Genomic DNA, 24,650 nt, shown 5'->3' on the forward strand with positions numbered 1-24,650 from the left:
TGTACGTGCCTGTGCCGGTGCGTGTTTGGGGGCTGGGGTTGGGGTGGGAATCTACTTTCTCAGTTTCCCTGTCTCCCTTCAGGTCCAGGAGGCAGGGATTTACCTTTGCTACCGGCAACGGGAGAACTGATTGGGGGAGAAGGGTTACCAATGTTCTGAAATGTGCCGCGGAGAACCCCCATAATCTATGCCTGCCATCCTGTCTCCTATTGGTCTGGTGTTGGGTACCTGTTATCTGTCTCTTTCCCAATGGAGAATGAATGATGAATGAACGTTGCAACGAATGTCTTAACTCCATTACATCTCAGCCTCGGGGAAACACCCAGCACTAGACCAGGCTCAGAGTAGGAGCTCTTTACGCGCGTCAAACGGATATATTCCTGTGCTCTTTGAATTGGCCTGAATTCCCCTTTCCTTTATCAGCATCCCCTTCTTACCACTCAGACGCCCCTCCTTTCCTCCAGCCTTGGCAAAGTTTCCACAAGGTGCAGAGAGGAGGTTCTCCGTCCGCGCTGCTCAGAGGGTGCAGGAAGAAGGGCAGGATGGAGAGGGGGTCACGAATAAACAAGGGATGGCCCCTGGGAACGGGGACCCCGCAGCAGTGGCAGCCCCTAGTCGCGTGCGGCCCCTAAGGGCAGGGCGGGGCAGAGAGAGAGTCACGCGACAGGGAACTCTTAGGGCGCCAAGGGGGTGGGGGGGTGGGTGAGCGGTGGGGGGTGCGGGGGAGGGGAGTCCTAGGGGGGCGCGCGGGCGGGGTGGCGGGGAGGGGTGCGGGGGTAAGCGAGAGGCTCCCCGGGGGTTCGCGCGGGGGACGGGGAGCGGTAGGGGGTGTAGGAGGGTACGCTGGGGGTTTCCACGGGGACGCTCGGGGGGGTCCACGGGGAGGCGCGCGGGGGGGTGGTTAGTGGGGAGGGGTGCGTGGGGGGCTACGCGAGGGGCTCCACGGCGGGGTCGCGCGGGGGACGGTGAGAGGTGGGGTACGCGGGGGGTTCCACGGGGGGCGCGCGGGGTGCTCCACGGTGGGGCGCGCGGTGTGGGGGTAAGCGGGAGTGGCCGGGCGCGCATCGCCGGCCGCGGTTTCGAGGCCTCCGCGTCCGCCAGGCGGAGCTGCGGGCGCCCGACTCGCCGCGGCCTCGCAACCAGCCCCACTTCGAAGACCTGTTCGGCGTCTCGTTCCGGGTGGGTGCCCAGGGCGCGGCGGCGGGGCGAGGCCGTGGGAGTCCAACGGGGCCCCGGGCGGGCCTGGCGGCCGAGGGCGTGGGCCGGTCGGCGCCGCGCGGGGCGGGGAGCGGGGCGGGCCCAAGCGGCGCCGGGGCAGGCGTGGCATGGCGGGGAGCGGGGCGTCAGGCGGGAGAGGGAGCCCGCGGCCCTTCCCCGGTCCCGCGACGGCTGGCTGGGTGATGGCCAGGTTGGCAGTGCTGGCGGTGGGGGCGGGGGCGGGAGCCCGGCGGAGTGGCTGCAGGTGAGAGTCCAGGCCTCCTTCACCTGCCTTGGAGGGTGCTGGCGTGTCCCGAGGCGCTAAGGTAAGCCCCCCCCCCCCCAGATCGAAGGTAGTCACCCCACCCCAACCCCGCCTGGATAGGGGAGTAGCGGGGAAGTGAACCCCATCCCTGCCTAGCCGCAGCCACCTCCTGGAGGAGTCAGCGCTTATCCCCGTCTAGTTCTGCCGTTGGGGACTGGGACCATGTTCCAGATTGTGGGTTAGAAGCAGTGTCATCACCTCAAGGAGGGGACTCCCAGAACTTGCACCCTCGAATGTAACCAGGATGGAGGCAGATGGGCAGGAAGGGCTGGCCTGGTGACATTAGCACTCCCTGGCCATCTGCTTGGTGTGGTCTGATGTGCAGCTGACCCCTCCCTACCCTCCGGGTCCACTGTAGGCTCAGCCTGCATTGTTTTATTACCTTTCCCTCTGTCTGGTTTCTTCTGTGCCTTTGGTGTGGGAGGGTACTGCTGTGCCTGAGCACAGTCCTTTCCCCCGGGGCCGGCAGGACCTGAGGTGCCCTGTTCACACTGTCTGCTAGGACCCAACCCTGCTCCTTGTCATCACTGTCCTTGGAGTCACAGTGCTTCTGTTGGCCCTGAGGAACATGAACTCAAGGAAGAGATGTATCACCCTACAGGACTCTGAAACCAAGTACCCACTGCCTTTGATTGAGAAAGAGGTAATGGAGTCAGCCCACCCTTTCCACTGTCAGCCTGTGAAAGAGAAGAGCACAAGAGTGGTGGGGGATGTGCTGGCTGGGAAGGCAGGGCAATGGGACAGGAGTTTCAGGGCCTCCAGTTTTCTCCCACTGCGTGTATGTGTGTGTGTGTGTGTGTGTGTGTGTGTGTGTGTGTGTGTACATCTATGTGTTCCGGGGTAGTCCCAAATAGAGCTCCTTTCCCAGGCATCTTAGTTGCCCAGAAAGGCTTCTAGAAAGCTGACAGTCTGCCTCTGTTTTCTATTTTATAGCAAATCAGCCACAACACCTGGAGGTTCCGCTTTGGACTGCCCTCACCGGACCATGTCTTGGGGCTTCCTGTAGGTGAGTGGGGTTTAGTATCATCGCCAGGACTGGGCCTTGCAGGCATTCTGCTCCTCTAAGAAACTCAGCTGGGGTGTAGCGGTCTTCTTGTTATCTTTCCTGACACGTGAGCTCAAGAGAGATAGGGAGATGGGCTTGGGGACAGTCCATTTCTTTTCTCACTGATTTGGGCTGACACAGAAGTGATATCTCAGCATTGAAAAGAAGTGAATCTAGGATCAGAAGGTCTGGGATCTCATCACAGGCTCCTTGCTGGGCAACCTGAGTCAAGTCCTTCAACCTCTCTGAGCCTCAGTCTATGAAATGGGGTTTCCCAGGCCTGTCCGCCGCTTGTGTTGTTGTGAAGGTAAAGTGACTGATGGATGAGAAAATTCAGAAAGTGCCAAGTGCTGTGTACATGTGAGGGGTAGAAGGAACTGATGTTCCCCTGAAGTCAGGAGAAAGGCCCAGAATGTGTGGAGAGGCAGGAGGGAGTCAAGTGTGTCTTCCCCACATAGTGTGGCTTTTCAGCAGGGACCTCAGATTCACACAAGGAGGGACCCACTGTGAATACCAGCCCTAGAGGTCTTAGAGTTCCGAGTTACCCCCTTTCTGGTCTGTACCACCACCAGACACCCAATTTCATGTTGGTGAGGTAGAAATCCTCTGCTAGGTCCACAGCCTGGGGATTCAGAGCTTTGTACAAATTGCTAGTGCTGCTTGCCAGCCTGGTGGAGATCCTAATCCACGACCTACTTGTCCTGTGTGTGTGGGACAAAACCTTGACCTCTCCTCAGGTGACCAGGCAGCCAGCCTGGCTCCTGAGCCTCCTCACTGCTTCCTCTCTCTGTCCCCATCCACAAGAGCTCAGTGTCCGCCTGCCTTCCAGCCCTCTGCCTAGTCTGTGGGGTGAGTCCTGTTGGCAAGAAGGCTAAAAGAATGAAAAACTTCGAGGAATAGAAATTTCTTAGAATCTGCCATGACCCACCCTCTCCTCTGCCCTGGTGTAGGCGGTGCAAAGTTAGTGTGACAGGTAGTTTAGAGGCTTCTGGGAGAGTCTGCTATGAGGACTCGGCGATCACTGATGCTTTCCAGGTCAGAGGAAATGCAGCAGCTTAGAAATGGGGCCAGCTAGGCAGCCCGTTTTCCCCGGGGACGGACACTGCCAGGCCAGGTCCAGGTTGGCTGCATCTGAAAGAGCCTATCTGAGGTCTCCAGGTTCAGATTTGTTCTCAGAAGGAAACTGCCTCAGGCATATATTTCTGCACATCCCTGATGCCCAGCCAGGCCACAGCCAGAGTCATTGAGCCTGTCTTTTCTTTTTTCCCTTCCTTTCTCTTCTCTTCATTTGAATTCCAGTATAGCGCTTGCCCTTTTTTAACCCCGAGTGTTTGCACCTCAGGCTTCAGGGCCTCCTCACAGACCTTGAGGACTTTCAAGGCTTCCTCCTCTCCTCCTTCTCTTCCTCCTTTCTGTGTCTCCCCAGGCTTCCGCTTCTGTCTGCACCTCTGCTCCATCTTTCCTGTGCATAGTTTCTACTCCCTTGGATGGCACAAAGCTTCATTTTGCCTCTGTCTCTTAGCATCTCTTGATGGCAGCTCCTGCCCTCACCACTGCTTGTCTTAGTCACTGAAGCTCCCACTTTAGATCCAGCAACCATCTGAGTCGCCATACCCACTATGTGACACTGGGTTGTAGTCACCATATGTAGGTCTCTGGCCATACCTGGTCCATTCGGTTCTACCCAGGAGGGGCAGAATTCCATGGCTCAAAACTTTACTGCTGCCCCTCGAGCAGAGCCATTGGCCAGAAAGACACAACACTCTTTCTAGAACTCCTGGTCTGCAGTATCCAAATCCCGGGGCCCAGCATGCCTGTGCGTATAGGGCGGCTCAAGCAGCAAGAGACAGATGAGGGGGTCGTGATTCACTCACAGACCCCACTGATCCACTCAGTCTAAGAAGAAATGACTTTGTGAAGGCAACATATTTTGCTTTAAAAGGGAAACACTCCTGGGATGCCTGGGTGGCTCAGTCGGTTAAGCGTCCAACTTCAGCTCAGGTCATGATCTCTTGGTTCGTGAGTTTGAGCCCTGCATCGGATTCTGTGCCAACAGCTCAGAGCCTAGAGCCTGCTTCGGATTCTGTGTCTCCCTCTCTCTCTGGCCCTTCCTCCCTCCCTCCCTCCCCCTCTCTCTCTCTAATAAATAAGCATCAAAAAATATTTAAAAGGGAAACACTCCTATTACTTTTAATACTCAGCCTCCAACTTTAATGAGGTCTTCCTGTTCCACAGAATATTTTGATGAGTGAGCGTGCATTCACATGAAGCTCACAGCTCCCCTGGGATGGGGGCAGGGCAGGCATATCGTCCCCACTCACCCAGAGAGGTGAAGTGACTTGCCCAGGGTAGCATGCAGAGTGAGAAGGGCAGGCCTAGGACCCAGGCCTCCTGGATCTGGACTCCTCCTCTGCTTGGCCGTGCTCCCATGCACCCTGCCACATGCACCCACTTCCCTGAAGCCAAGTCCTTTATGGGAATCCTGGGTCCTGTTTAGGTTGGCTGTGCTCACATTTAACACTGGATGCTTTTTCTGCAGGTAACTATATCCATCTCTTGGCCAGAATTGATGGTGTTCTGGTGGTCAGGGCTTACACACCTGTGTCCAGTGATGATGACCAAGGCTTTGTGGACTTGATTATAAAGGTAAATGATGCCTACTGGGTCCACCTGCCTCACCCTCACAAGCCTATTAAAGGTGGTAGGGTGGAGAGGGGACTCGTGTCCTGGGAAGGGCTTTCAAGCACTGTCATTTAACAGTGAAGCTGTTGATTTGGCCAAGTCTTCAGGGGGTGCTTAGAGCAACTGTGAGCACAGAGGATTTTCTCTGCAAGGTTTCCAGTGGCAAATGGAATTTTCAGTTGTATGCAATTGTGACCTCAGGTCTGCGTGTGTGAAAAACAGGCTGCTTTATTTTTTCAGATCTACTTCAAAAATGTACACCCCAATTATCCAGAAGGGGGGAAGATGACTCAGTACTTGGAGAACATGAAAATTGGGGACACTGTCTTTTTTCGAGGGCCCACCGGTCGCCTGTTCTATCATGAGCCAGGTACTAGGGGGTTTATGCTGGACTTCCTGCTGGGAGGAAGATTCCTGTGGTTGTTCTAGAAAACGTCTCATGTTTGGGTCATGTGCACTTGTCCTTAAAGTCTTCATACATTCATTTAACACACACACTTTATGAGATTGTAAGCTTTGTTATGGTAGGGGAGTGCTGGGGTTTTTCCTCATCACTGTCTATCCGGCACAATGCCTGATACATAAGAGGTGCCCGCTAATGCTGAAGAATGGATAGATGGATGCCATCCACACTCGCTCACTTACTCACATGTTCACCACCGACTCACTCTTTCACTGCTGTGGCTCAGTGCTCTGCGAGGCTCCATTTAATTTCACTGTGTCCCTCTCCTTCCTCAGAAGAAAAGGTCTAGTGAGTCCTCAAAGAAGCCCAGCCTCTGTTTCCACTTTGTGCACCAGGGCACCGGGACTGGTGGAATGGGCCACGCCGACTTGCTTCTCTGGTTTAGAATGGTGTGGCCACTTCCTCAGGTGGACTTTCCTCCTGGGGGTCCCAAGGAGCGTCCGGGATCTTTTGTAAGCTCTCAGGCAAGAGCTGCAGAAGTCAGAAGTATCCTCTGTGTTTCCAGGGAAGTTTTCAATCAAACCACACAAAACAAGTGAGCCTGAAGAAAAGGTGGTCAGTCACCTGGGAATGATTGCTGGGGGCACAGGTAAGAGGCTTCTGGGGCTTCAGCCACAGGGTGGGTCCCCAGACCTTTTTAACTTTGGACTCATTTGATGCTAGAAGGGGTGGCATGGGAGACCCTTTCCTAGCTGTTTTAGATGGAAGTGCAAGGTTGATGATAGGCCTGGAAACCAACCTCGTGTGCCCTGCTCCCTTTACTCAACATGGTGGCTGCCCCAGGAAGTCATGCTGGGGACCATAGAAAGGTCTGGGGACCGAGCTGAGTAGGCCCACACATGGTCCCCCAAGGGCTCCTGGATCCAGGTCAAGCCTGATGCTCCCCAACCCTTGAAAATGAATGCCTGAAAGAATGGAACGTGGGAACACCTACAATGTGCCAGGCACCACAACGGGCACTCGTAAAATGAACACATTTACTTGTCATTCTCTTTTACAAATGGGGACACGCAGCCAGGCATGTGACTGACCACGGTCAGACAGCAAGTGAGGGAGCTGGGTGTGCAGCCCACTTTCAGTTCCGAGCCAGTCTCCTTCCATCTTGCCACAGGAAAACAAGAAAGGGCCTTTCGATTTATTGTTGCATTGGAAGGGGAAACCAAAAGGAGGGGTGGTTTTCCACTTTGAGTTTTGGGGGCAGACATGAGAAAAGTAGGATTGCGGCTAAGGAAGACTGTTAAGGGGCTGCAGACCAGGGACTGTGGGCAGCAGAGAGGGAGAGAGAGCGGCTAGCTGTGTCCCACCTGCTACTATTCCAGGGATTACGCCCATGCTGCAGCTCATTCGCCACATCACCAAGAACCCCGACGACAGGACCAGGATGTCCCTCATCTTTGCCAACCAGGTCAGCTCTGCCGAATCAGCCCTGAGCTTGCAGGGGTGGGATGGAATGTTTGCTGAGCGGGGCCTCTGCCTTCATACCTCCCCCATACTGAGTTCTCTCGCTGCTGGGGTGCCTGCGGCCTTGGGGGAGGGCCTGGTTTTTCAGTTGTTTTTTTTGTTTTTGTTTTTAACTGTTCCCCCAGCCACTTTATGTACTAAGCTTTCCTTCCTTTCTTAATATGCAATTCTGGTTTTCTGAGTATAAAGTCATAGATGCCCTCAGTAGAAATTTCAGAAAATACAAAAATAAATATGACTTTTTTTCTATACATGCCATATATTTGCAATTACATCTATAACAGTTTTGTTTTTTCACCCAGCATTACCACACAGGCACTTTCTTCTTGTCAAAACTCTTTGTACATATTTTCATCAGTCTGTACCAAGTTGCACCATAATTTACTACATCTTCTGCCTTCAGATTGTTTTCAGTTTTCCCAGTTGTAAAGTATATGGTGATGAACAATATAGCCTAGGCTTGATGCCTTTTAGATTATTTTCTTAAACAGAATCCCAGGAGTAGGATTGCTGGTGTAGGAACTGTGAAGAGTCTTGAGATCCAGGTCCTCTGTGTGGTACCTCTGGGCCTGGCACAGGTTTCTCGTGGCTTTGGCTCCCTTTCCCCAAATGAAGCTCCAGCCTTTGCTTTCCTGTCCCGTAGCTCTCCAGTGCTATGGTGTTAGGTGCGATCTTCTTTCCGTATTACGGCCTTCGCCCCTTGCACTCCCTGCGAGAGGTCCTGGGCCCACACTAAACTCGGTCCAGCCTGGCAGGGTAGCCTGGTGCTCAGTGTGGATGGGGGCGGGGGGCTGGGCCATCAGAACGAGGCCACCCAGCCTGTGCACCTGTGCTCAGCCGTGTCCTTCCAGCTGAGGACAGTCACCGCCTCTGCCGCACAGCCCACCTCCTCCACCCACGAGAGAGGGTTGGTAGTGAGGAAGTGCCGCAGAACCTTCATTTGCCCCAGGAGCCGTGGTGACAGCATCCAACTGGAGCAGTGGCAGCTTGGGCAGACGTGTGCTGACCCCTGTGCCCAGTGTGGGGGACAAGCAGGATGTCCCTGGAGGGGCTTTGCTCACGTTCCTTCTTTTCTAGACAGAGGAGGATATCTTGGTGAGAAAAGAGCTTGAAGAAGTTGCCAGAACTCACCCGGAACAGTTCAGCCTGTGGTACACCCTGGACAGGCCTCCTGTTGGTACGATCCCCATTGTCCCCACTGTGGGTTAGCTCCAACCCTTGACCCACCTCAGGAACTGGTCCCTGGGTTTGGTTTTTGGATCTGTGCTCGAGGGCTGAGACCTGCAGCTCTGTCTCTGCATGGGAAATGGAGGGATTTGAGGGAGAGAGGATTTGGGATGACCTGTTTGTGAGAGCACTCAAGGGCATGTGTGTGATATCTCAGCAGCAGTCCATACACGCGCTGAACCTCAGGAGGGACTCAGAGGGACACTGAGTCACTGGGTCAGTCTGAACACCCACTCCATGCTACACTTGATACAGCATCCCACAGAGATAGCACACACGTGGCATCTAATATGGCCAGTGACCCCTTCTCCCTTACCACCCGGCCTCTCCTGGATAGCAGTCATCACGTGCTAAGCCCCAGCCAGCTGCCGAGACCCTAGCCAGCACGTGGCTACCACCAGGCACAGCCCACCATCAGTGGCTGTCACTCTCCTGCTGCGCTGAACTGCACCTGCCTTGTCATATAGCTCACTGCCCAGCAGAGGGCGCCCCCAACTGAGCCATAAACCTCAGTCTGCAGGGCCCCAGATCGCTGCCTTGACTCAGACCACACCCCACTATTGTGTTCTCCATCCCCGACAGTGCCGGCAGCATCGGACACCTGCTGGGGGCCTCAGAGTCCCAGCAGTGAGCCTGGGCTCTAGGGGTAGACACTTCTGAAGGCTGCCTGAGTCTACCACGTCCTTGACTTTGCGGCTTCTCTGCAGAGAACAGCAATGCAGGCTTCTAAGTCTTGGAGAGCAGCCTGGGTTCCTTGTCTAGGGAGGCCAGGCAGGAGGCTTGGGGTCAGGGACTCCACCTGGCACCCCCACAGCTTTCTTCTACTTCTGCTTTATCTCAGGCTGGAAGTACAGCTCAGGCTACATCACCGCCAACATGATCAAGGAGCACCTCCCTCCTCCCGGGCAGTCCACGTTCATCCTGGTGTGTGGACCCCTGCCCCTGATCCAGACAGCCGCTCACCCTAATCTGGAGAAACTGGGTTATACCAAGGACATGATTTTCACTTACTAATACTTCCCTTGCTCTTAGCAAATCTGCCTGGTCCCTTTCCTCTGTTTCAGAGTGAGCTCTGCCTCAGCACATTAAAGTGGCGTGTGTTCACAAGCGCCTGTAATGCACCCTTGGGCACATCGCTCCTTTTCTGGGTGTGGGCCTACGAAGCAGCATTCACAGGGTTGGAGATAAACTGGTTTCTGAGACCGCCTTGCTTGGGAGGCTCAATTCGTAGCTTTTCCCATAGTTTAGTGAAATAAGCTTCAGTCCAAAGCAGACAGCTCATGAGATGGGGCTTGTGGGACACCTGCTAGGCAGTTTTAGAAGGTTAGAAGGACTTGGCCAGCCCTACATGTGAACTGTTCTCTGTCCCAAGGAGGTCAGGACTGGCAAAAGTGCAGGGGCAGAATTCCAGAAGAATCCAAGTGGGGTCACGTCAGCTTCCAATCTGTCTCCTGAACACCCCTCTTCAGAGTGTTCTGTGTTTAAGGCCAGACCTACTGGAGGGCCTAGGGACCCTCCACGTGCATCCTTCCTTCCTTTGTGGCAGACCCTTGAAGTGGGAATGATGTTCAAATGTATTAGGGTAGTAGTAAATCCACAGGGTAGGCAGGCTCCAGGAATGCTGGACTCCTGGGCTTTGTGCAACAAACACAGGCCAGGGCTGTGGTTTTCCTGGCATCCCAGTGTGGTGCCCAGGGTGGTTAATATAGCAGCTTCTGAATTTGCAAACAAGAGTAGGCTCCAGGAGCTATTCCTTAAATCCTTCACGTTGCTAAACCCAAATCATACAACTGACCACGATGGCCTCTGCTGTTCCTGGCCAGGCTGATATGCTTCTCTGTTACTGTGAGTGGGTAGAACCTTTCTGCACTTTACTTCTCATCATTCTCATAACAAGCCAGAGATTCTATGGGGGGAGTTATTCTCCAAGTTACAGAGGAGAAAACTGAGGCTCCAAGATGAAGTTATTGCCCCTAGGTCATTCCAAAAGGAGGTGGCAGGGGTGGGCTTCAGATCCGGCTGTGTTTAATCCAAGACATTCCCTTTCTACAGAAACTGGATGGTAGTGTTGCTGCAACCTGGTGTCACCATGTGTGTGTGTGTGTGTGTGGGGGGGGGTACAGGACAAGGGAAAACGGCTCTAGAGATCTCACTGAAGTGCAGCTATGCCCTGCCTACAGGGATGATCCCCTGAGGGCCAGTAGGGGTGCCACGGTGGCAGGGCTGGGGGCGGTGAGCCTTCACTCATTTGTGTGTTCAGCACCCCCTCAGCGAATCCCCTACTTGGGGAAAGATACTCTGCCAGGCGCTATAGGGTGAGGAAGAGCCTACTTGAAGATATTTTTCTCTAACACACATCTTCCCATGCTTGTCCCCTGCTTTTACTAGTCCCCACCTGGCCACCTGTGTCTCCAAGATAAATCACAGGGACCTGGCTCACAGGGCCTTTCCTGATCTGACCCCAGCTGACTTCACCAGATTTTTCCTTCCCTGGGCCTCCCACTTTTACCCCATTCTGTGGCCCAGTGGTTCTCAGCTAGGGGGCAGTTTTGCCCCCCCCCCCCCCCCCCCCCGCCCCAGAACATTTGGCAAAGTCTGGAGACATTTTCGGTTGTCACAATCAGAGGCGGCATGCTGTTGCCAGACAGGGATAGAGGATGCCGCGAAACCTCCTACAACACACAAACCAGCCCTCATCACAACAAATTATTCAGCCCTAAGTGACAGCAGCGCAGAGGTTGAGAAACTGTTCTCTGGTTTTAGCAACTTTGGGCACTTCCTGGGATGTGCTGGCATGTTCCACATCCATCTGCCTGGAATGCCTTTCCCCTCTGGCACCCTTGGGGAACCTGATTCATCTCTGAAATCCAAGTCGTTTTCAGTCCCCTCCCCCAGCTCTCCATTAAAAAGGACACCTTGTTCTTTCAGGCTGTAGAGACTTCTACTGGAGCCTCTGTAACTTTCAGCGCACGCTTGTTTGAAACAGATGTGCACCCCCCACTAGACCATCAGCACCCTCAGACAAAGACCTTGACATTCATGCCTGTCTGTATCTGTAGCCCTTCTTAGCCTGGCATGGAACATGCTTAACCCGCACATATGAAGGGGTGGGTGGATGGGGAACTTGGCAGCATGGAGCCCCTAAGCAGTCTAAGGACCAGCATTGGCTCTTATTCCGGTCTGTACAGGAGCCCACGCATAGCAGGTTGCTTGGTGAGTTTGTGCTGAGAGGCTATGGAAAGGAAGACACAGTACTTCAGGGTGAGCCAAGAAGGGCTCAGGCTCAAGGGCAGACTACACAGTGGGACACAGGGACCTCTAACCAACACATCAGTGAAGGCTTCCTGAAAGAAGTGGTGTCATGCTGGGTCTTGTGAAGGGGACCACGGGGGAAAAGTAGGTCCCACGGTGGGGGAAACGCAGAGACACAGGCTACAGAGTGGCTTCTGAATGGCCTTGGGTGCTAGCAAAGGCTTTTGAACTCTACTCTGGCTTCTGGAACTGAGGCGTTCTGAGCATAAAGGTAACAGGATCAAAACAGTGCTTTGGGAAGGCCACTCTGGGGTAAGGTAGAGAACCTTTGGAGGGACCAATTGGGAGGGTAATGGACCAAGGAGGAGACCAGCGTTGGAAATCAGAGGAGAGAGGAGGCCCAAGCCACCACAGGGAGGAAGAGGACAGGGCTCTACCAAGTGGGGAGACCGTTTGGGAGGGACAGTATGGCTGGGGCATGTGGGGTGAGGTAGGAGACACCCCAGGGGAACAGGCTGCTCTGGGAAGATGGCGAGTGGCGGTGGAACCGTTGGTTTGGGGGTAAGCAAGCACTGTCCACTGGGGGGAGCCATTTGATCAGACAACCGCACTTTGGAGCCTGTGCTGCCTGTCAGCTAGGGTGAGCTTGAGTGCCTGCACGTGTTAGAGCGGTCTCTGCTCTGGAGGAGGCCCAGCACTGACAACCTCTGTTGCAGAGGAGGGTAGGATGAGGGCAGTTGGGGCAGTGGGAAGAGAGGCTCCTTCCCTGCAGTCACCCTGAACACCAACGCCCTAGCCAGGTTCCTGTGGATGAAGTACTCCCTGTGTGTGGAAGCAGCCCAGGAGGGGCCCCCTTTCATTCCAGCCACTCCAGTACAGCCAGAACATTGTTTCAGGATTTTCTTAACAGCAGAGCTTTTATGAACTCATTGCCCTTTCCCTTTGGTGTTAAGAACCTCCCAACTGTCTCAGGGAAGAGCGTGAGCCATTGAATCGAGTCTGTGCTGATGTCTCACTGCCCTCCCCACAGAAGTAGGGTGCAGTCCACGTATAAAAGTACAAAAGGTATAAAAGCTGTGAAGAGCACAGTACAGTTGAAAACATGGGGCCCCCTGGGCCCACCCCCTGACATCTGTTCACCACTCTGCTCGCTCCTGTCAGCACCCACGTTCCAAGATGTCCTGCCAGCCCGTCTGGACTCTGCGGGTGGCTGTGCCAGCCCCCCTTGAAGCAGAGACTTGGGGCCCCCACACGTGCCTCTCTGGCCTCTTGGCCATGAAGAAAGTCATCTCCAGTCCTCAGGGTTGGGAGCCGCCAGGCGAGAGTCGTTCAGCAGCTGGTCCTGGCTCAGCATAGTCTGAAAGGACACGGGCCCAAGGGGTAGTTGAACAGGGTTTTGGTCAGGGCTGCCCTGTGGCAGCTACATGGGAAGCAGTGGGACACATTGGTGTGGTCCCATCTGACACTAGCACCCTCTAAGTTCATGAGATCCAGGACCCCCACATATTGAATCAGAACAGACAGCACTATCAAGAATATGCACTGCTCATACCTTAGAGGTAAAATTGCTATTTCAAGACCACCAAAGGCCTACTAGTGGTAATGAGGGCAAGGTTGGGTGCATTCATTTCAGTGTATGAGCCAAAAAAAAAAAAAAAAAAAAAAGTTAAATAAAAATGGTCCCATTTGGATTCAGGGAGATCACCCTGCCTCCCCCTCTACTTCAGTCTTGCCCTTGGATACAGCCTTCTTAATGTGCCTCGATAGATAAGTGAAGGACAGTGACAGGAGCCTCAACATGGACAGATGATACACCAGTGGGCTCAGTGATGGGACCATCCAGGGACTAATGGGCAGTTGGAGGTACAGGGCCTCAAAAATGTGAATCTTCGCTGTGGATGGTCTTTTACTGCCAGCTCTAGCCTGCCTACAAGCCTTGCAAGGAGGATATTATGAGCTCTGCTTTACAGATAACTAAGCTGGGGTGTGGAGAGAGAATGCCTTGCCTGAGGTTCCAGAGTTAGTAGGAGGCAAAGCAGGGCCTTGAACCAGATTGGCCTCACTCCAAAGTGGCTCACTCCTCCCCAACACCATGCTGCCTCCCTGTGATACAGCTTGTCCTCATGAGGCACATCAGGACATGTTCACATGCCCATGATATCCACAAAGTCAGAAGCCTGACAGGAAATACATATGTCGAGGGTAGAGAGGGCAGAACAGTGTCCAGCAGGTCTGAGATGAGGCCCGGGCACCAGGCTGATAGGCAGGTGACCCAGAACTGCCAAGCACTGTGGTTTCCTCACCAGCCCTGAGCCTGGGAAGACAACTGAGACCCGGCACACTTCAGCTGGTTTCAGCTCAGGGCCCAGGACCTGTCTCAGTGCCCCTAGCAACTCAAGGCCCAGCTCAAGGCCCAGCAGCAGGCCAATGGAGAAGCTTCTGGGCTGCTTTCTACCACAGAGCTGGCTCCACCTCAGGCCACCATGCCGAGCACCATCCTGCGGATCCCTGGCAGAGGCACTGATGACACAGGTTCAGGGTGGGGTGGGGGTTCTCAGGCCTTGTGCACCACTGTACCAAACTCACGGGGCCACCCCGGCACCTGTCCTGCTGTGGAGAGAGGAGTCAGAATCCTACCGTGAGACGGTGAATGTCTTGGGAGAGGAGCCCTATCTGCGTCACAGTGCCTTCCGAAGGCGCCATCTGTAAAATGGGCAGCAGCCTGGTCAACACACGTGGACTCAGCTTGTGATTCACAGAGATGGCATGCAAGTCCTGTCCTGGGGGAGTGGGCGAGGAGGGGGCCAGGCTTGAGGAGTGACAGGTGGGCAGAGCACATGCTGTTTCTGTCCCTGGGAAGGGCAGGGCTTCTGGTCTCCCACACAGCCGTGCGCACACACTCCTTTGGGCCACGCCAGCACCAGCACTGGGGGCACACGGGAAGAGGGCACAGATGGCCTGTGAGAAGCAGCCCTTCCCTTCCGCACACGCTCAGTGCTCCAGCTAGCTCCAGGAGCAGGGAGCGGCAGGGATGAAGGTCTCGGGATGCTGAATACAACCACAATTTCCGGTGCCAATAGGACCCTGGACAGGTACAGGTGGGCACCTTCAGGGAGCTGCTCATAGACCTTCCTCACTACCAGGGGCCTCCCTCGACCCCTCCTCCTCAGGTAATGCTGGTCTGCTCCTTCCTTAAGCCTAGTTAGACACCGTAGATCTAGAAGCATCCTCTGAGGGATTTAAGTACAACGCTTCATTTTCTAGGTGGGAAAATTGAGGCCCACAAAGGGATACAGGCCTTGCCTGAGGCTGCACAGAGATCTAGTGATCTAATTCCATGTGGGGTTTGCAAACAGGCACATGCAGAGATTCTCTCACCAGAAGACTACAGGAAAAAAGGGCCCAAGCCTGCCCTGGGGCTCTATGACAGCAAGGTCCAGGTACCCGCCCTAAGGAGCACCTGTCATTTCGTGTCCTGGGTACTGGGATCAAGCACCAGCCATGCCAGCTGGAGAGTTTGTCCAGTTCTCACTGGTTGACTTCAGTGAGGGGGGGCGGGGGGACAGCGGCAGGAGGTCATGGCCTGTGGTCATCGGCCATCCCTGGGGCCGCTGGTAGTTTCAGAAGCAAATCTTGGCATTGTCTCCATCTGGGACAGAAGCAGAGTGTCCTCAGTGGGGCCATCGAGCCCTGCCCCTGCCGCCAGTTACGATGCCACTGTTATTCTGCAGACGAGGTCCAGGGGACCCGGCAGGGCCAAAACCTGCCCCAGGGCAAACTGGAATCTCATGAGCAGGAATCCAGACTGGCAAGATGTGTCTTTCCCTCAGTCCCCGTCCAGACAAGGCCCATCTGGAAGAGCCATTATCAGTTAGCCAGACTCTAAATCAGGAGGACAGGGCTGTTCCATTTCTGCCAACAGACAGACCAACCCCCACGCTGGTTATGGGCCCAGCCAGGCCAATAACAGAGAAGCTGACAAACCACACAAAAGAAAAGAGGCTATTATCAGCGAGGCCACTTTCTTGTCTCCCCCCACTCCCCCCAGGTGGCTCATGCCTCTGAAACAGAAACCAACTTTGGGGTCTGCATGACAGATGTGACCTACAGTCAGCACAAGGCTTTCCATGGCTTCATAGAGGGAGGTGGGTGGAGCCTGAAGTGAAGAGGCCATGGACCCTTCTGAAGAATACGGGGTCCCTCCTTGCTCCAGCCCCCTTGTCCATGACACTTGGCAAAGGCTGAGTGCACCTGGCCAAGGACTGGCACGGTGCTACCAGCTCTCAGGCCATGCCGTACACAGCACTCCCTCTCCAGCTGTGCCCAGCTCTCATCCCCCAGTGAGGTTAGAGCTACACGGCCCTGTTTGCTTTCTACATAAATATTGTTTTTATTACCAGAAAGAAGCGACCACCTCTGTATTAAGGCACAACACAGTTACACCATCACTGTGGCAGAAATCCCTGCTGCTGTCCCTTGGATCTCAGCCAAGACTCTGTGGCCACAGGCCTAAGGCACTTGAGATCGCCCCTCAACTGGAAGCACAGTGGAGGGCCCGAGAGCCAAGCCTCTGGGAATCATCCGTGACCTCTGGACCAGTGTCCAAGTTCGTGTGTTTCCACCGGTGCTGAACATGGCCATTAAGAATTACAAAAATATACAAGCATCTTTGTGTCTTTCCTCCCGAGTCCACCTCTGGCAACAGTCCCCAAAGCCTGGCCCCTTAGCAAAAGTGCAACTCCGTACCCTGGCCACCCTCAGAGTTCAAAGACACTGGCCTGGGGTACACAACAGCTGGAATGTTCTCTGCGAGGCATGCATAGGTGCAGGGGGTGAGGTGCAGTTATATGGTGACACACGCAGTGTTACTGTGAAGTTCTCGGGTGCACAGAGAAGACAGGTAACAAGGCCATCAGCTAATCTGTCCCACCTGGTCCAGCCCATCCAGTTCAGGGGCATCGAGGGGGCTGAGGCCCCGGTAGCCACTGTAGACCCTGTGACTGTCACCAGCACTGTCGCTGGGCTCCATTGGGCAAATGTAGTCTGTCGATTCATCGAATTTCTTTTTTCTTATGTTTCCAAAATGTGAAAATCCCAGTTTCCTTGGCTAAAACACAACAAATGTGAGATTATCAAGTCAGTGTGCAGACAGGACTCACAATATGGTTAAGAGCAGGCCCATGAGGAAAGGAATGAGGCAAACTACTTCTAGAAAAAAATCTCAACAAAATAGAGCTCCCAGCTAGGGACAGGCAACAGATAAATAATCTCGAACGAGGAAGGAGAATCTTGCTCCTTCAAGACTGTGTGCGAGAAACCCAGGTTCTGCTGTCCCATGAGTGACATTCTACTTCCCCCCCGGGGGTGGGGAGGCGCCTAGGAGCTTCTAGAGGGTGCTGAGGTGGAGGACCCGTCTCACACAGCTGCTGCATCAGCTGCTCGCAGCGCCCCCTGCCCTGGGGAGGCCATGCTGGAGAGCCCCAGGTGGCCCTTCCTGCTTGCTCTAGCTTCACCCAGCGCTACTTCTGCTGGTATCCCCCAGACACACTTCTGGTCCTGCTCCCTTGGGGAAGGAGGTCTGTGCGTGACTTGTAGCTAAACCTAGGCATCACCGTGCTGCTGGGGACAGGGCCAGCCTGGCCTCCAGAGATTCTGTCTGTGGGTCTTCAGTCTAAGAAGGACACGGTCTGAGGACAGTGCGGCTCAGGCAGTTTCTAATGGGCTTTGTGAGATTCAGAGACCCCAGTGAGTGGCGCTGGTGCCTGTATAATCTCTGGCCCCCTGGGCCGCTGTGTGTTGGCCACCTCCACAGCACAGGCAATCACGGCCAGTTGTGAACAGGAGCGCTCCCTGTGTTGGCAGGACAGCTGTTGTTCTTCTTTTTTAATGTTTTTATTTATTTGGTGGCGGGGAGGGGAAGAGAGGGAAGGGGACAGAGGATCTGAAGCAGGCTCTGTGCTGACAGCAGAGAGCCCAATATGGGGCTCAAACCCATGAACTGTCAGATCATGACCTGAGCCGAAGTCAGATGCTTAACTGACAGAGCCATCCAGGTGCCCCAGGACAGTTCTCAGACCCCATGGCACACAGATGAGCCTGACTGAAGGGAACTCAGAATCATGAACTCATCTACTTGCAAGATGAGTCAAGGTGGCATTGGGGTAGAGGACAAGTGCCAGCTGCCTGAGAAGAGATGCTTCCTGGACATGGTGTCTGTGCAAAGAAAATTGTACTCTCTTCCTTGGACCCGGGTATGGCAGGGAACTGGCCTAACAAACACGGACAAGGAGACCGAGCTCTCGGGGCAGGACCCGAGAGAGCCTCCTCGTCCAGGCAGCACACGCTGGTCTGGCTCCAGGCACTGGGCCAAACTCAGTACAACATGGGTGCTAGAAGGCGGGCCCCTGTGACCACCCCAGAGAGGGCCTGGCAACTCACCCGGACTTTGGCTGTGGTGGTCAGTGGTGTGTAAGCCGGGGAGGCCATTTTCTCTCGCTTTTCCTGTTCAGCCTCAGGACCAATCAGGGCATTGAATTTGGTGGTTAGGTGACGTCTGAGGAGCGTCTTCTGCGGTGGAATATTGAGAAGCATAGCCAGGGTGTCCCCAGTGAAGCGGGGCTCCAGGATCTAAGAAGAAAGCACAGACAGAGCCACGCAGTGATGACCACAGATGGCTCCAGGTGGTGACAGTGAGAAGCAGGCCTCCGTGGGCCCAGGGGTGCCTCCAGAGCAAGGGCTGAAGCTTATCCACTTGTCCTGTATCCCACTCCCCTCTCTTTTCCTGGCACAGGGCCTGGCTACCACATTTGTTGACTGACAACCTCATTTTCACAGGCCAGCAGAGAGCTGTGACTCTTTGGATAAGATGGTCTCCCAGGGTCCACTCTGACATCTGAACCATCCCTTCATTTCCCCACTGGCTTTACCACTTGACAGATCTGAGTGACCATCATGATCATATCGTGGCAAGCAGGAAGTTACATTTTGGTGGCCAGCCCCTCACTTCCCCAGCCGCTGCATCACTCTAGGTACAGTCTGACATGCAACCCATTTGTCCTGGGAATCCTCTGGGTCTATTGCTACAGAAGTTCTTCCAGAAACCATCCTGTTTCCATGAGGTATGTTAATTCCCAATTGCAAATTATCAAATATTTTGAGATTTCAATTGATGCAAGCAAGGGCTATTTTTTTACTAGGATTTATGTCTGGCCATTGAGAAATAAGTTTCTGAATAGCCCAGAAATAAGTTTCTGAATAGCATTCTGAATGCCAAAGCAGGCTAAAGAGCCACTCACAATGAGGCCTCCATGGACACCACTCCCACGAAGATTGGGCGCGTACTCCGCCAGGTCCACAGATCGCAACCACTCCATCACCCTGTGGTTAGACCACTGTACAACTTCTGAAGGAGAAAGGTTACTCTGTGAGAGGGAGAAGGAGAGTGAAAAAGTTAGGTCTAATAGGTCCTACCTGTGGTCTTCTCTGGGGGCCAGCCCCTGCGAATAAGCCTGCCTCAGATGCCTGACCAGAAGGCAGCCCTCATGCCCAGAGACCCAGGCAGCCATCCCAGCCATCCGAGAGCCTTCCCAGTTTCCAAGTAGTAGAGCTTTCACAGAATCTTGCAAGCTCTTCTACACTGAAATATCTGATGGCACAGAATCCTGAGACTCCCTAATCATCTGGTTAACACTGGGACCAGTAAATGAAGGCATGGAGTCATTCATTCAGTAATTCAACAAAACTTTAAAGAGGACTATCATTTACGAGCCAAGTGTTTTACAGACAAAAGATCTCCATGGCGTGGCCAAATGTTTTAGGGGAACACACATTAAGACGCTTATACATAAGTGGCATCTTGGTCTTCAGAATGTCCAGCACCGTGCCTGACACACAGAAGGCATCCAAAACATATTTGTATTCGACAAAAACGAAATGGAAGGTAGGGGTAGGAGTTTCTAATCCCTCAGGAAGCAGAGTTAATCTTACAGCAGGGTTATACTAGATCCTAGGAATATAGCAGACAGGGCCCAACAAGCGCTCTGAGGTAATATAGAACATTATCAGGCACTTCTCCAGAATGAGGGTTGCTGTGTTTACCTACGTGACTTCTGCTCTAGCAAAACCTGCACAGGGATCCCCTGTGCACCTGGACTGGAGGTCAGTTAATTTCATATCTGCAAGTAGGGGGATCTGTTCTGAAATGTCTGGTTCCTTTTCTCCTCCGTCTACTTTGACCCCATCTGTCTGTTTTGCTTTCCCCTCCTTCTCCTTTGCTCCACTTGCTCATCATCTTTGATCACTGCAATGGCTTTGAAAGACTTGCTGTTATCGCCTCTGGCCCTGAGCATGTGTCCCCCCAAGAGCGGTGGGAGCTTGGAGGTCTAATGTCCGTTGTGGGACACAAAATGCAAGCAACGGGTGTTTGGGGCACCATGTGGCACTAGCAAAGGGAAGAATCCTAAGTGCCCTGGTCCGAAAGGCAGCCATGTTGCGCTGAGGTCATTCTTGTTTTCTCACACCCAATCGTGCATGTGTCCTGACTCAGGGTTACCGGGATAGGTACTGTCCTCTCCTTACCTCATCAGCTGGCCGCCGGTGTAGGCAGTGGGGGTTGAACTTGTTGACATGTAGCACATGAATGGCACACTTGATGCTGAGATGATGTAGTTGGCTCGTGACTTTTAAGAAGAGGAGATCATTCTGGAAGAGAAATGTTTTGGTTAATAAACCCGAATTTCCAAAGTGACTAAGATCCTTAAGTTTCCTTCCCAGACCACACACAGACAAGTCTACCACATCTCAGGAAGGGGCATGTGGACACAGCAGCTTTTTGTAGCATGGTGTTCATACTCTGCTACTTCCGACCTCTTCTGTGATGAACAATACTATTTAAAGACCCTAAGAATATGAGGGAGGAGGTGGAATCAGGTTTAAAATAACTGCTGTGGGGATACCTGAGCTGAGTGCTTGCAGGGACAACTGAAACACTGAAAGGGAAAATCCTCACCACAGTCAGATATTGTAGCATTCGCCCATCAACTCTGGATTCATGAAATTGATCTTTGTATTGGGGTAAGCCAATATCATCAAGCCAACCTACAGAAACCAGAAGAAATGGGTGTGTTAGGGCTCCTAAGAATGGGAGACCATACATGCAAATAAATAAATAAAAAGCAACAAATCATCATCTTGAAGTGCAGCTGTATTCCCCATAAGGTTTAGTAATCTACGTGCCTTTCCCAAGTAGATTGCAGTCTGTGAGCCACATACTCCCAGGGAAATGCTTTTTTACCCTTAGGAGCTACTGGAAACATATTACATATACTGCCGGTCCTTACGTGTCACCCAGATGTGGTCGAGCAGTGCGGACTTCTCCTCCTGCTTGGTGTTGATGGCTTTCACTGCTAAAACCAGCTTCTTCCGGTGCAGAGGTTGCTTAATTCCTAACTCCTGAAATTGAAAGATGAAGACAGATATGAAATTCCAGCTGGCAGTTTGACCCTCAGAGGGCGTCATGGAAGTCCACCTGGGGACCCCTGCACAGTGCAAGGGATCAACCTGCAGTGACAGAGGAAATCTCAGCCTCTTCCACCCACCCTCGTGTGTGTGTGTGTAAGGGCAGGGGATAGAGAAGTGGGGGCCTCATCTTCCCAGACATTGGTTTGAGGAGAAATGGGAACCTCCTTCCCAGGACTCAGCCCTTACCTTTTCCATGTCCTGAGGGGTAGCTGACAGTAAAGTGTGGCCAGAAGTCACCCACTGCCTGGCAAAGATCACGTACTGACCCAGGCCGAAGTCCTCCAGCCACGCACACACACGCTCTGTGCTCCACTGGGCAAAGGGGGCACCAGCGTCACTGGGAAGCAGGAAGACAACATGTCCCTGTTAGTGGGAGAGCCTGAGGCTGCATCTGAACACAACGGAGCCACATAAAAAAGGGAACTAGGTTTTAAACCATCCCAACATGGGGTCTAGTTGTACAAAATTCCACTATAATTCTCATTTGCGGTAGACTCTAGAGTTTCCTTTGATAACACCTGGTCTGAATTTCGAGTCTGCAGTGACTGTCAGCAGGGGCCAGTTCTGCGATCCCCGGGAGGCTGTGTTTACGCGCCATCCGTCCACTTACTGGGCACCGTGTGCCACAAGCCCAGAGTCATGCTCCATTTGGAGGACGATCTACAACCAATCATGTTATTGACAAGATTTTTGTGGATCAACAGTGTTTTTAGGGAAATGTATAGAAAACTAGGAGAAGGGGGTCAGTTCTCTAACATTAAAAAAAAAACATTAAAAACAACTTCTAAACAACTAATCCTTTATTAATGAAACACTAGGGACATTCACATTAAAGTCAATAAAAATAATGTTTTTAATCAGGACTAATCACACTGGTCTGAGAGTGCAGCCAGTTCAGGAAGAGAGAGAAAGGAGGATACAAAGTAGAAGGAAAAGCAAGCCACTCTTCTCAGATGAGGTAACTGCCTACCTGGAAAATCTAAGAGAACTCAGTAAGGTGGCTACTTATAAGACACATACATAGTATTTATGGGACTTACAAAATCCATAGCAGAGATACTAACATTTCTCTTAAGGTAATTTAAAAGTCCCACTTATAGCAACCAGAATGCTAAAATGTCCAGGAGTTGCTTTTACAAGCAATGTGTACGTGTTGTGTGCTGGTGGGGGGGGGGGGGGGGGCGGTGGGGGGCAGTGCAGGGGGAGGTGGCGACTGTAACACTCAACTGAGCAGCATCGAGTCATGAATAAATGAAGAGCTAGCTCGTGTTCCTAGACAGGATGACTGGGTATTACAAAGCCATCAGTTCTTAAAGACATTAATTTTTCATTTAAAGTGTGACTATAATGGTACACTCAAAACCTCAATGGAGTCTGGGGTGAGGGAGGTTGACAAAGCGACTCTTATGTTCATTGGGAAAAAACGAAGCAGGATTTATGGAATGTAGAAAACCGGAGAGCCTGTAAGGTTCCTTCCAGAAAAGTACCCCAACACACTGGTTAAAAAAAAAAAAAAAAAAAAAAAAAAAAAAAAAAAAAATATATATATATATATATATACACACACACACACACACACACATATACATATATATATACATATATATACACACACACACACACACACATATATACATATATATATATACATATATATATACATATATATATATATGTGTGTATATATATATGTATATATATATATATATTTGAATGCCTGGCTGAGTTATTCTTAAAGTGAAAGAGTTAGAAGACCAGAATGACAAGAAAATGTGATTCTAGGTGCCTTGGGGTAAATACCAGACAACTGGGAGTCTAGAACCTGGATTGTAATGAGACATGAGTAGGTATAGATCCAGGTTTTGTGAGACCTAGAACTTACAAAATTTGGGGGGCCCTCTAAGAAAAGTACAAATAATGAAACTGAAAAACATTATGAAATCTAGACATATTTTTATTAATTCCTTTATGAGTTTGTTACCTTTGTCGATATATTCCATCCCATAGAAATCAAGACATTTCAGTTTTCCAGTGTGCTCATATGACTCACTTTATAGGAACAATAATCTAGGAAACTATTCATGGATTTTGTTTGGAATTTATCTTTTGCTTTCAACGAATTACCGCTTTGGGTATGATCTGGAATTTTGTTGTTGTTTATTGTTAATGTGAGAATACTTTCAATTTCAAATGTGCATTTTATCACTTTTCTTTCACATTCTATTAGTTTTTTATTGCATTCCTTTTCTGGTTTCTGGAAATTGGTAAAAATGGGTATTTGATATACCAGAGGAATATTTCAGCTCTGAAGGAAAAATAAGTGTTTTTGAGATAATTTGAAAATCTCGGTCTTGTACACATGTTCAGAACCTTCTAAAAATCTGGTGCTTGTCTTCAGCAGAATTCCCATGTCCCTCTTTGTAAATGGTCTCCACCCTCCCACCCCTGGGTTGTTCTCACAGTAGCAGACCCTGATTCTTCTTCACCTTCTTCCCCCTTCCCAGCCCTGCCCCCACCCCAGGTTCTCTCAGTTCCGGGGTCGCCCAGGGCCTTAGCTGAACAAACTTTTAAGTCATTTAGAGAGGACAGAGAAGGTACCTTTCAGACACAGCCAAATCCCTTGCTTTACTGACATGTTCCAAAACATCTTTCCAAATCGCAGTTAAAACGATGTAACAAGTTATCAGATATGCCTTCCCCGTGAAAGAGGGAGAACATATGAAGTATAAGCTTCGTTAGTGCATTTCTGCCTAGACAGAACTTCTCTTTTCCCTAAGTGTCCAAGAGAACTGAATCCCTTGCCTGGGATTTTGCAGATCTAACAACTGGAAAAAGTTTTCACAGAATAGCTTCTGGTTTTATACATCTGAAATGTTTCTTTTCCACCACCCCATACTTCTGATACTGAGTGCCAAAGGACACATTTATACTGGGACTCAATCTCCAACTCTGCCTTTTTATATCAGAGTGCATGTTCATACTGGGACATGATCTCCAACTGTGCGTCTTTGTATCAGAGTGCTGGGCAAACTGGCACATTGGGAAGTAGCAGTAATCCTGGAGCCATTTTTATATTGGACAGCTAGTCAACTAAACATGAAGTGAGTGCAAACCACATATGCACATCCCAACAAATCCAAACCAAATGGATACCCAAAACTCAACTTCCCCTTAGCCAGGTCCCCAAAATGCCCATGCTGCTCCAACGTCATTTGACAGAAGGCAATATGTAGACAATGGGAAGGTTGGAGTAGAGTTGGCAGTCCCAAACTGGACGTGTTAAAATACCTTAGGAAAATTTTGCGAAACCCATGGCAACACCAGCACATTGACTAGACTCTCTCTAGATACTAGAAGACACTCAGGTGCAAGTAAAGGACCTTGAAGCTAAGGCTTTCTCACATTCAGGATAAACCTGACACTGACCATGAATACAGGAGAAAGGCAATAAAATAGTCTGATTAGAAACCCTCATAAAG

At 51.9% G+C, this 24,650-nt stretch overlaps 2 protein-coding genes across 16 annotated transcripts in view; one reads left to right on the forward strand and one right to left on the reverse strand.

The window, feature by feature from the left end:
- Positions 1–1,046: 1,046 nt before the first annotated feature.
- LOC109271095 (NADH-cytochrome b5 reductase 2) lies at positions 1,047–9,521 on the forward strand. 2 transcript variants are annotated; one of them, XM_019456199.2, is made up of 9 exons: positions 1,047–1,179; positions 2,025–2,165; positions 2,456–2,528; positions 5,107–5,213; positions 5,490–5,619; positions 6,218–6,301; positions 7,032–7,117; positions 8,251–8,350; positions 9,242–9,521. In XM_019456199.2, the coding sequence occupies exons 2-9, from the start codon at positions 2,091–2,093 to the stop codon at positions 9,412–9,414; spliced, it is 828 nt and encodes a 275-aa protein (XP_019311744.2). In that variant the 5' UTR covers positions 1,047–1,179; positions 2,025–2,090; the 3' UTR covers positions 9,415–9,521. The 2 variants fall into 2 exon arrangements, with proteins under 2 accessions (XP_019311744.2, XP_019311745.2); XM_019456200.2 differs by lacking the exon at positions 1,047–1,179 and adding an exon at positions 1,334–1,523.
- A 3,022-nt stretch (positions 9,522–12,543) lies between these two features.
- The window catches only part of PPFIBP2 (PPFIA binding protein 2), a 143,374-nt gene continuing 131,267 nt past the window's right edge, over positions 12,544–24,650 (reverse strand). For 13 of the 14 annotated variants that reach the window (XM_019456183.2, XM_019456179.2, XM_019456181.2 and 10 more), the window contains 9 exons: positions 21,358–21,508; positions 20,991–21,102; positions 20,660–20,748; positions 20,230–20,352; positions 18,948–19,073; positions 18,091–18,279; positions 16,583–16,759; positions 14,290–14,355; positions 12,544–13,009 (listed from right to left, as the gene is read on the reverse strand). In XM_019456183.2, the coding sequence (XP_019311728.2) occupies positions 12,938–13,009; positions 14,290–14,355; positions 16,583–16,759; positions 18,091–18,279; positions 18,948–19,073; positions 20,230–20,352; positions 20,660–20,748; positions 20,991–21,102; positions 21,358–21,508 (1,105 nt within the window). In that variant the 3' untranslated portion in view covers positions 12,544–12,937. The remainder of the gene's footprint in view (positions 13,010–14,289; positions 14,356–16,582; positions 16,760–18,090; positions 18,280–18,947; positions 19,074–20,229; positions 20,353–20,659; positions 20,749–20,990; positions 21,103–21,357; positions 21,509–24,650) is intronic. The other variant, XM_053900014.1, reaches the window with a different exon arrangement.

This window comes from Panthera pardus, unplaced genomic scaffold (assembly GCF_024362965.1).
Source record: "Panthera pardus isolate Hobbes unplaced genomic scaffold, ASM2436296v1 HiC_scaffold_12, whole genome shotgun sequence".
NCBI lineage: Eukaryota > Metazoa > Chordata > Mammalia > Carnivora > Felidae > Panthera > Panthera pardus.